General features: G+C 43.1%; 1 protein-coding gene across 2 annotated transcripts in view; it reads right to left on the minus strand.

Moving 5' to 3' along the window:
- The window catches only part of LOC117346408 (E3 ubiquitin-protein ligase TRIM39-like), a 66242-nt gene that overhangs the window by 50874 nt on the left and 2744 nt on the right, over positions 1–12624 (minus strand). For both annotated transcript variants that reach the window (XM_033915915.1, XM_033915914.1), the window contains exons 2-3: positions 7306–7401; positions 2826–3056 (exon numbers count right to left, since the gene is read on the minus strand). In XM_033915915.1, the coding sequence (XP_033771806.1) occupies positions 2826–3056; positions 7306–7401 (327 nt within the window). The remainder of the gene's footprint in view (positions 1–2825; positions 3057–7305; positions 7402–12624) is intronic.

Raw genomic sequence — 12624 nt, forward strand, 5'->3', positions numbered from 1 at the left:
ACAGTTAGCGGACTTAAAATTGTCGATATCTGGGTAAGTCCCGGTTTTGCCACATCTCCGCCTCAAAACTGCTTCGGCATTATATTGCATTAGTTTTTTTTATTCTGCCAATATTCTGCCAATGTTCTAGGAAGAGATTCTGGTCATTTCCAGAAGGTTACAGGAAAGCTATCGGTTGTAACATTTGGAGTCTGGTGATGGGAGTGAGGGTTGTATCAGGAGTCGGTCTTGGCATTATTTCTTGAACAGGCCTGGTTTTTGGTGCTGAAATCAGTAGATTGGAGATGTGGCTGTCTAGTTTCGCTGCTTGCGTGGCAAGTAGTCCGTTGTGCATATTTTTATGCTGAATGCCTTTGATTGGGGGGGGTGAAGGGTATCTGCATTCTCCTTGGTCTGAAAGAGCTGTTCTGAGTTAAGGCGACTGTTCAGGTAGGATGGGCCATTGCCACGTAAATTACTCACTGTACTTTCTCTGCGCATTATAGGGACTAAAAGGCATGACATTCTTTTCAGTGGTCACCCCCCCCCCCCCAACTGCGGAATACTCTTCCAACCTCAGAAAGAGAAGAAAATAATCTCAAGCACTTTAAAGGCCCATACGCCGAGGTTGGATAGGCTGGGGCTCTTCTCTCTGGAAAAAAGGAGGCTCAGGGGAGATATGATAGAGACCTTCAGGATCATGAGGGGCATAGAGAGGGTGGATAGGGACAGATTCTTCAGGCTGAAGGGGACAACAGGTACGAGGGGGCATTCGGAGAAACTGAAGGGAGATAGGTTCAAAACAAATGCAAGGAAGTTTTTTTTCACCCAAAGGGTCGTGGACACCTGGAATGCGCTACCGGAGGAAGTGATCAGGCAGAGTACGGTACAGGGATTCAAACAGGGATTGGACGGATTCCTGAGGGATAAAGGGATCGTGGGATACTGAGAGAGGTGCTGGGATGTAACACAGGTATAGAAAGCTAACCAGGTAATAAGTATAGAAACCCAACCAGGTCGTGCATGTGCAAGACCAGAGGGTTAGGACTTTGATGGGAAGATAGGACTCAATGGGAAACCAAGGTGGCAAAGGGGCCCCTTCTGGTGATTCAGACAGGTCGTGACCTGTTTGGGCCGCCACGGGAGCGGACTGCTGGGCAGGATGGACCTATGGTCTGACCCGGCGGAGGCACTGCTTATGTTCTTATGTTTTCGGAGAAGGGGAGCCTAGTCACATTTGCCGAGCTGCAACGGACTTTTGACCTACAGGCTAATGATCTCTTCGCCTATTACCAGATCCGTCACTATGTTCAGTCCCTCCCAGTGGCTGCCCTTACTGAAGTCTGCAGGGAGGCGCTTTCGGAACTCTTCAGCCTTTCAGCACAACAGAGGATTCCTCTACGATTTCATATTGTGGGGATCCGGGATTGCCAACCAAGTACGAATCTGGATATATTAGCGACAGCGTGGGCTGAGGACTTGCATTGCCAGTTGACTGCTCAACAGTTACTACGGGTCCTGAAGAACATTCAGAAGGTGTCACCCATACTGGGAAATGCAATTGAAAATTGTTCTTAGACTTTACATTCCACTGGAACGTGCAGCCCGGATGAGGATTACTGCGTCACATTCTTGCCCGAAATGCAATCAGGCTCACGCATCTTTGAGTCACATGTTTTGGGCCTGCCCCGCAATCCAACAGTTTTGGAGACATCTGGGCCTATATCCCACATCGCTTTGGGGACGGCGATGGCTTCCGCAACCGAGGGCGTTATTTGGATTTTATAATATAGCCTCGCCCAAACCAGGGGAATGTCAGCATTTATCTCCAGAGCCCTTTTGATGGGAAAAAAAAGCCATCCTCACCAACTGGCTCTCCCGTGATCCCCCGTCATATGCACAATGGAGATCCCTAATGATAGTGCACGCAACACTGGAGAGACGCATGGTGGGAGACTTGACTCTTGGCCCGGGTCGCAAATTTTGTCAGGTGTGGGAGCACTTCTGGCAGGACCTCACACCGCGGGCTCGCAGTAGACTTTTGAATCTTTAAGATTTTATTCCCACTCTCAGCTGTTGGACTGGCCATGGATTCTTGGGGATGGGAGGGGAACTGATTATATTGTTGAAAATGTTATTTCCTGAATGGTATTACTGTTTGTATTTGCTTCTTACTGCTGGAATAATAAAAATCATTTAAACATAAAACTCATATAGGCTTTTTTTTGCGGCCTATATGTGGGGAAATACGGTAGTGCCAAAATCACACAAATCATTCTAACCCACTTTTGTTTCATAAAAAGAAGTTTCCAAAGATTACTTTTCAAATAGTTTAAGAGGAAACTTTCTCTCGTGATGTCCGCCGATATTTTATTACTTCCTCTGAAGGGGTGCCTCCGTTGAATGCCCTAAAAGATACCCTGTTTTGTTTCCTTCATCAGGAACAATCTCAGGAGCACAACCCACTGTGACAATAGAGATCAAAGCGGTTCCCTCAGACTGAAAAAACCTCCTGGTGGATGTAATATTCATATCAATTACTCTTTATTGAACACATTTTACCTTTAATATTCTGGATGCAAAGAAGGAGATTTAAGAGCTGGTCTTTTTGTACTACTGTTACTGTGTTGACCCCTCTTACAAAATTTAGGCTATATAGTTTTTGGCTTCTCACAGCACACCCAGAATCTCGCCGCGGAACAAGTTTGCGAAACACTAGTCTAACCAGTACTCAGGAAAGTTGTATTTCTTTCTTCAAAATATGCTTGGTGACTATAATTATGGTGCAGTTTTAACTCTTTAGCTCAGTGACCGACTGCCGACAAATCAGATAGAAGAGGCCTCACCTTCAGCATTTCAGTATCTGACTGCTGACACTTCTCCTCTATCTCCGAGATCAGTTGCAAAAGGGAATAACTTTGCTCTTCTAGTTGGGTTACGTTCTCCCTGATTCTCTGGAGAATCTTCTTTTCTTCTTCCTCCAGTTTTGAGAGTAGGATCTGCTTCTCCTTGTTCAGAAGTTGATGTAACTCCTCAAACTCAGTCACAATTTTCTTCCTCTTGATCTCCGTCTCTTGCTAAACACCAAAAGGATTAAAAAAATATCAGTTTGTTTATGAGTACCTATAAATCTACTCGCTAATGGCTTGATTAGCTAAGCAAGGTATAGAGTTTTCCCCCCTGTTTATGACAAAGGAAGAGGGGGGCAACTTTCCAAGCCATTTCCATGGATAAAAACATTACAGCCGAAGAAATCAGATTATCTATGAGACAAACATCTATGAGACAAACATGGTTTTTTCTTTTGCATAGAGCTTTTGGACCCCTGTTCGTTTACAAAAAATTGATAGCTCTAAGTCTAATAGATGCTGGCACTGTCATCTTGAGCCGGGGACATTAGATCATCTTTTATTCTATTGTCCATTCATATTATTATTTTGGAAATCAATTTGGCCGCAAATAAATAGGATGTTGGATAACCCGGTAGCCTTGACATATGATACGATTCTATTTGGCACAGCAATGAGAGCACAGAGTCAAATTTCTTCAAATAACAACAAACTTTTATTTATATTAACTGGAGTCGCAGTTCAACAAATAACACACAATTGGAAAAACTATGACAGGTTAAATTATAACTTTTGGTGGAATTCAGTATGCCATATATATAAAATGGAGCGTACATTTGCAACACAAAGAGGATATATAGATAAGTTTAAGAAGATTTGGGGACCATTAACAGACTTTTGCAATGAATGATTCAATTTTCCCATAATAAGATATTGGATAAGAGGGGTGTGGGTGGGTTTATTTTATTCATATCATAATATAAACAATTCATCATTATATCTTGTCATATTGTATGCAATTTTCAAAGGAAGGGGAGGGGGTGGGTTTATAATTAGAGTAATAGTTGGAATACTTATTAAGTATGATATGCTTTTTCAATATTATAGTACAGTATTATATAATAATATGTTGTATTTACAATGATCTATGATATATCATATATCAAAGCAAATTTCCCCATAAGAAATAATGGAAACTCATATGATTCATTCCACATCCCCAAAACTTTCATACAAAATACTATACGTATTTGTATTGCAAGACCTCGCTCGTTTAGAACAGTCCCTACACTCCCGCAGCGTCAGTGAGAGAACCATCGGCTCAGTTGTGACGATGTGATGCGTGTACACTGTATATATGTGTATTGCAAGATTTTGCTTATTTAGAACAGTCATTACACTCTTGCAGCGTCAGAGAGAGAACCATCGGCTCAGTTGGGATGTGTGTATACTGTATGTACTTGTATTGCAAGACATTGCTTGTATATCAAGTTAAAAATTTAACAAAATGTTTTGTCTTGCAAAACACTTGCAAACCAAGTTACTTGCAATCCAAGGTTTTACTGTATATGTTTTAGGTGTAAAGTGTAGTTACTTACCTGTAACGTAGGTTCTCCGTGGACAGCAGAATGAGTCAGCCACATATGGGTGTTGTCCCAACAGCTCCCAATTTGCGGATAAGCTCTCCAATAGCTCAGAGAGATTTTTTTTTTCTCTCTGAGCACGTGCAGTGCCCGGCCCCACTGGGCATGCCCGAGCCCTACCCATTTCCCCCTGCTTCCCCCTAATCCCCAGTCTTTAGTTTCTGCTCGTTCCCATTGGTCGGATTTTCTACAGCTCTCCATTACAACTTTTCTACTCATCACCTTGAAGATGCCTGAATCATCTAAAGAAACGACTGGGATGCAGGAGAAGGATGAACACGCTGGATCCTCATGAATTGTGCGCCCACTGATTGGATCCGGCGCTCGAGGTTTCCGTGTTGCTTGCATTGTGCGCACATGTCACCACGTGCACGCAAGCTAAGGAAGAGGGCACTGAGAGACTTCATGAAGAGAAGTGAGGCGAACCATCGGCTCAGTTGTGATGATGTGATGCGTGTACACTGTATATATGTGTATTGCAAGATTTTGCTTATTTAGAACAGTCATTACACTCTTGCAACGTCAGAAAGAGAACCATCGGCTCAGTTGGGATGTGTGTATACTGTATGTACTTGTATTGCAAGACATTGCTTGTATATCAAGTTAAAAATTTAACAAAATGCTTTGTCTTGCAAAACACTTGCAAACCAAGTTACTTGCAATCCAAGGTTTTACTGTATATGTTTTAGGTGTAAAAATTGATTACAAATCACAAGATGTGATAAAGGCAAATTGTGCTAAAAAACAAACAAACTCCAAACCAATAATGAACACAAAATCAAATTAATGGATATCAAAAATGGAAACATAGAAACATAGAAAATGACGGCAGAAAAGGGCTATAGCCCATCAAGTCTGCCCACTCTATTAACCCTCCCTAACTACCCTCCTAGAGATCACACTCAGGTGGCGATACCTTTACACTTCCCTCGTAGAGATCCGACGTGGGCATCCCACTTATTCTTGAAATCAGGCACGCTGTTGGCCATGATCACCTGCTTTGGGAGCTTGTTCCAATGGTCAACCACTCTCTCTGTGAAGAAATACTTCCTGGTGTCGCCATGAAATTTCCCGCCCCTGAGTTTCAGCGGATGCCCTCTTGTGGCTGAGGTTCCTTTAAGAAAGAAAATATCATCTTCCACCTCTACACGACCAGTGATATACTTAAATGTCTCGATCATGTCCCCCTCTCTCTGCGTTCTTCGACAGAGTATAGCCTCATACGTGAGATCCTTGAGCCCCAAGAGCATCCGGGTGGCCATTCTCTGAACCGACTCAACTCTCAGCACATCCTTACGGTAGTGTGGCCTCCAGAATTGTACACAGTACTCCAGATGTCTCACCATGGCTCTGTACAACGGCATAATGACCTCGGGTTTCCGGCTAACGAAGCTTCTATGGATACAACCTAGCATTTGTCTGGCCTTGGATGAAGCTTTCTCCACTTGATTGGCAGTTTTCATGTCTTCACTGATGATCATCACCCCAATGTCCCTGTGCCCAAAGCTCATGGCTTGGTTCAAGGGCACCTCGGGGAACAAGGTCAGAAAACCCCTCCGTATTTTGATTTTTTTGATGTGCTCTAGTGAAAAACTACATTTTCAAATATCAAAATTTACTTAGGGCTCCTTTTACAAAGGTGCGCTAGCGTTTTTAGCGCACGCACCGGATTAGCGCGTGTTAGCCGAAAAACTATCGCCTGCTCAAGAGGAGGCGGTAGCGGCTAGCGGGTGCAGCATTTTAGCACGCACTATTCCACGCGTTAAGGCCCTAATGCACCTTTGTAAAAGGAGCCCTTAGTACACAAAGGCTATTTAGTTTGCAAACACAAAATTCAGCGTGCTGCATTAAACAAAACTCTCTAGGGTCAACGGGTGACATACTGGGACAAATAATGGAATGGACAGAATTGGGAGCGTTTTTCTGTCTCTACCCGCCAGCAAACCTGGACGATATAATCCTTTGGCGTCACATACAAGTTTTCCCCTGCACCGAAGCCGCGGGGTTTTCAATTTTTGTTCTAATATCCCCTGAAGAAGCCAACGAGTGAAACGGTTTTGGCCACCGTTGGGATTACCGCAGTGCCTTCCTTCACTTACTTATTTCCTGCTGGTGTTTTACATTGTGCAATTTGGACTATTGTTGGATTGAATGACTTGACCTTTGAATTCCATTATTTGTCCTTGTATGTCTCTCGTTGGCCCTAGGGAGCTTGGTTTAATGCAGCACTCTGAATTTTGTGTTTGCAGGCTAAATAGCCTTTGTACATTAAGTAAATTTTGATATTTGAAAATTTATTTTTCACTAGAGCATATCAAAAAATAAAAATACGAAAGGGGTTTTCTGACCCATGATAATACCCTTGCTCTCCAAAATGCCCTTGAACCAAGCAATGAGCTTTGGGCACAGGGACATTTGAGGTGTAAAAACTGGGCACACACAAAAAAAAAAGTAGTACAAATCTCTACAGGAATATTTTTGGTTATAAAAACTGCCCACAGAAAAAGTGGTGCAAATCTTTACAGCAATGTCTCGCAAACTTTCCAGCCGGCGGCACACTAAACCCAGTGCCCCGACTGGAAGGCACCCGGAAATGCACGGAGGCCCATCTGACCGCGACCCACTTCAGTGGAAGGATCCGGGAGGTGCGGGGAGAGGCCGGCCTGGAGGAGACTCATCGGCAACGGCTGACTTCCTACAGGACGTTCCTCTCGCCGCAAGTTCTGCTTTCTGGAGCGGGGACCAGAATGTTTTCTCGGCAACTACAATGAGAAAGCATTTTGGGCCGTCTGCTATATACGATGATGCTACAAAAACTTGCACAGGACATTTACCTTTAGCTGTTTGACTTTTCTCTTTTCTCTGGATTTAAATATCCAAATCTCTTCCACTTCTTTTCTCAGCAGTTCCAGGTAGCTTTCAAATCTGTCCTATAAATAATAAAACACATAGAATCAATATTTAAAAGTACTTAAAGAATCAACATCAGTGGCTGATTGCAGAAGCCACTGATGAACTTATAGGTTTTGGCAATATAAATTGTTATATAGCCAACTGGGCCTGCTGTGACATATCACGGTCTCCATGTTGAAATCTCCATAGATGTTTTTGCTCTCTGACACTGCGGAAAAGCAGATGCAAAACCAAGTACCTGCATACCCAGAACAGTCTTTAAAAGTGAAACTGCGCACACTGCTTCCCTTTAACAATGAGCTTGCAATGCTCAAGCCATCATCTGTGTCCCCCCTCTGCCATCTGCCCCTCCCTCCCGCCTAATCCCCCTCCATGGTGCAATCCTGACGCCGACCCTGCCATCTACCCCACCCTTCCGCCCGCCTACCATCCGTGGTCAATTACATTGTCCAATTTGACACGGACTAGAGGACATGTAATGAAGCTAAGGGGGGACAGGTTCAGGACTAATGTCAGGAAGTTCTGCTTCACTCAGAGAGTGGTTGACACCTGGAATGCCCTCCCAGAGGAGATTATTGCGGAATCGACCATCCTAGGCTTCAAGAGCAAACTAGATGCATATCTCCTTAAGAGAGGCATATAGGGATATGGTGGACTATAAATTACGACAGGTGTACACCTGGCAGGGCCTCCGCGTGTGCGGATCGCCGGACTTGATGGACCGAAGGTCTGATCCGGAGATGGCAGTTCTTATGTTCTTATGTTAACCCAACACCCCCCCCCCCTCCTTATTATCCATGGTAGTCTAGTGGCTTCTTTGGAGACAGAAAAAAGCCGACTCTTTCCTACCCCTGTTGCTGAGAGCCACGCTGGTCCGAAGATATTCAAATGGCTGCCGGAAATGCATAGGGCAGCCTCGTGAGACTTGAATCATAGTCGTGCCTTATCGCAACACGTCATATGCATCAATAGCTGTAAGGCGCTCGTGTTACAAAAACAATTTAAAAACTTTGCTGTCCCCCCCCCCCCAATTATTTTTTTAACTTCCACATCTCATGCAATCGGCAGCCAACCAGCCAACATACACTTTTAACGATCACACACGAGACGTGCCTTTAACACAAGTGCTTGAGATGTGTTTATAATACGGCTCTCACCGTATTAAAAAAAAACCCACAATCTGTTATTTCCATCTAGAACCTGCAGCCCAGACTTGCTGGTGTACACTTTAACCTACTACCGGCACCTTTAGACTTGTGGGAAATTTTGGCTCGTTAAAGGTTGGCTTTTTATATAGTGCATCACCAGGCAATGGCAGGGCATCATCCCGAGTGCTTGTTTTAATATTAAATGATTTTATTAATATTGACAGGAGTTGCCATTCAACTAGAAATTGGAAAGACTATACAAGACTTAACTATACCTTTTGGTGGAATTCAGTATGTTATACATATAAAATGGAAAGAGTATAATAATATAATTATAATATAATATAATAATAATTCTTTACAGAATGGGAATTATAATAGGTTTAAAAAGATATGGGGGCCATTGATTGAACATTCAAATGATTAGACACCTTTACATGTTTGAAATTTTATAATAAGAAGGGATATAATACATATATGAATGAATTTTATTGATATAGGGAGGGCTGGGAGGATGGGATGGGGGGTAATTTAAAGTATTTAAGATTTATGGTTAAGAATGTACAAGTGATTTTGTATATTATAAGATATCATATTGTATACTTGTTAATTGAAGTGAAAATGAATAAAGAATTAAAAAAAAAATATTAAATGATTTCATTGTATTACATCTGCATTGTAGGAGAGTGTGGCGTAGTGGTTAGAGCTACAGCCTCAGCACCCTGAGGTTGTGGGTTCAAACCCTACGCTGCTCCTTCTGACCCTGAGAAAGTCACTTAGGGCTTGTTTTACAAAACTGCGCGGCAACAGCCCCAAAGCCCTTTAAATCTCTATGGGCTTCGGGGCCGTTACCGTGCTGCAGCCGCTAGCACGGCTTTGTAAAACAGGCCCTTAATTCTCCACTGCCCCAGGTACATTGGATAGATTGTGAGCCCACCGGAATAGATAGGAAAAATGCTTGAACTACCTGGATGTATTGTAAACCATTGAGTATGGTTGTAAAGCTACAAAAAGGTATAGAAGTCCCAATCCCATAGTAGAGTCGGAGGCTGCTACGAAGCACGGAAAAGATTGCAGCGAGCCATTATGTACTTCGATGCTAAACCGGTTAGAACGGGTTTAGCGTTGATCGTTAAATGTATGGTAAGAACATAAGAATTGCCGCTGCTAAAATCCTTTTTGGCATTGAAATCTAGGGTGTTGGCTTTGGGAGCTACATTTTATTTAAAATTTCCTTGTAAATACTTGATTAAACTTAAGGATAATATGTTTATTGGGATTCTATGCAATTGGAGCAATTTTTGCAACATCATGAAACTATTTCATCTGTCTCTATATAATTAATATTTGGAGTTTTTGAAATAATTAACACTATTATGGTTGATCTTTGGATCATGTTTATTTTTGAGTTTGTTACTTAAGTAATATTTGTTTGCTATCTCTCAGTTATGTGGACTTGAGGAATCTTATGATAACCATTGGGTTTAAAATAATTTTCTTTAATTTTTTTCTGTTGTAAATTCCTTTCTTTATTATTATGTACAAATAATAATGTTTTTAAAAAAATTTTGAATAAAAAAAAAAAAAAAAAATTGCCGCTGCTGGGTCAGACCAGTGGTCCATCATGCCCAGCAGTCCGCTCCCACAGTGGGCCTTAGTTCAAAGACCAGTGCCCTAACTGAGACTAGCCTTACCTGTGTGCATTCCAGTTTAGCAGTAACTTGTCCAACCTTGTCTTGAATCCCTGGAGGGTGTTTTCCCCTATAACAACCTCCTGAAGAGCGTTCCAGTTCTCTACCACTCTCTGGGTGAAGAAGAACTTCCTTACGTTTGTATGGAATCTATTCCCTTGAGTGCCCTCTCGTTCTCCCTACCTTGGAGAGGGTGAACAACCTGTCCTTATCTACTAAGTCTATTCCCTTCATTATTTTGAATGTTTCGATCAAGTCCCCTCTCAGTCTCCTCTTTTCAAGGGAGAAGAGGCCCAGTTTCTCTAATCTCTCGCTGTACGGCAAGTCCTCCAGCCCCTTATCCATCTTAGTCGCTCTTCTCTGGACCCTTTCGAGTAGTACCGTGTCCTTCTTCATGTACGGCGACCAGTGCTGGACGCAGTACTCCAGGTGAGAGCGCACCATGGCCCGGTACAGCGGCATGATAACCCTCTCCGATCTGTTCGTGATCCCTTTCTTTATCATTCCTAGCATTCTGTTCGCTGTTTAGATCATCGAGGCCTGAATATCTGTTTGTAATGTAGCCCGTGGCAGACAGGATTTTGAAAAATGTTGACTACTGCCAGCTGAATACTGACCCCACTATATCTGAGTAATAACTCCCTCTCACAATGGTCAACTGTTACCTCCTAATCATCCACAGCCAAAACTTGCATTTCCTCCCTGACTCAGCACTTCATAGGTAAAAGTGTCAGAGTGGGTGTAATTTTTCCATCTTGGTCTGCACTATGTGACATGTGATCATCTTTAAGTAAATAATACTTACATACCTTATAATGTGGCATATATCTTTACAATGAACATGTGTACTGATTGGGTACTTTTGCAACATATGTTTAAAAAATTTCTTAAAATACAAAAATATAATTCTGATGCGCAGTAATTATAATTTCTGAGGGGTGTTCCAGAACCAGTTTTGTCCCACTATAACCCCACCTTTTTACCTCTTCAAATAAAAGTCATATGCAAAGAAAAGGGAAGAGCAGCAGCAGTGAAGGAATCTATAGATCGGGTCAGCTTCTAGTGATTAAAATTGGACAGGCTGGCCAAATACGATCTGGTTTGCAATCTAATGATACGGTTCATAGTCATTTGCGCACAGACAAACGGGCGCGGTCAGATGCACTTAAGTCCTTGTAGCGCAAGACAATAGCACGCAGGGCTTTGTCGCGCAAGGTCTATATTGTGTTTGCAGTATTGTGGTCTGTTGCCCCTAGTGCCTTCTTCCTATGCCCTTGTGTCTATTCCTCTAATCCAAGCTAACCAACCTGCTTCATCCCTCCTCTCTCCCCTCCTGGTCTTTATGTTTTGCTGTGGGGCTTTCACCTGTTTTTTTTCTGCTAATACAACCAGGCCACCTACTAGAGGTGTGTAACATTCAGTAAGTTCTGTTATTTGTCATGCGCGCCAATTGTCCTTGCGCTCAAGTGTCATTTCGCGCAATTGTCTTGCGCTGAGTTGTCCGCGCGCTTTTGTCGTCACCAATGATGCAAATCTTATATTTCTGCACAGCCTCCTCTATAGAATAGTGTTAAGATTTGTGATCCCAGTCAGTACCCACTGCAATGACACCATCCTTGCATTCTTGCAGAGTATTCTTCCTCTATGAGAGCAATACACATCTCCCTCGTTATTCGCAGGGGATAGGGGCAGAGCCGGACCGTGAATAGGGAAATACTGCGAATATCCGGCTCTGACCCACCCTCGCCTCCCTCCCGCCTTCCGGGCCTTCCCTGGTGGTCTAGAGGGCTTTCGGGGCAGGAGCGATCTTCCTACGCTCCTGCCCCGTGCAGATCGCCAATAGGAAATGGCTGCGGGGAGTTCCCGTAGTCTCTTGAGACTACGACGGGAACTCCCCACAGCCATTTCCTATTGGCGATCTACATGGGGCAAGAGCGAAGCAAGATCGCTCCTGCCCCGAAAGCCCGCTAGACCACCAGGTAAGGCCGGGATGCCGGGGGGAGGCAAAAATATGGGTTTGGGTTTTTTCCCCCCTCCCTCCCCAAAAAATGTGAAATCACGAGTGCGGAAACCGCGAATGGGGAGGGGGAAGTGTAGTCTAAGATTGGAGAAAAAAAAAACCATTTGTTGGGGTTTTTTAAAATTTATCATTTTATAATTATTTATCAAGCATAAACTTGTACAGAAAGTAAAATTTAAGTCAAAAATACATAACCGTATTAATCAAATTAAATGAAGAATATAAAATCAGTAGTACATAACCATACTAATCAGAATTGAATCCATAACATAGGGCTCCTTTTACGAAACCACATTAGCGGCTTTATCGTACACAACTTTTTAGCGAGCGCTAACCACCTGCGCTAGCCGAAAAACTACCGCCTGCTCAAGAGGAGGTGGT

This window comes from Geotrypetes seraphini, chromosome 12 (genome assembly GCF_902459505.1).
Source record: "Geotrypetes seraphini chromosome 12, aGeoSer1.1, whole genome shotgun sequence".
Taxonomy (NCBI): Eukaryota; Metazoa; Chordata; class Amphibia; order Gymnophiona; family Dermophiidae; genus Geotrypetes; species Geotrypetes seraphini.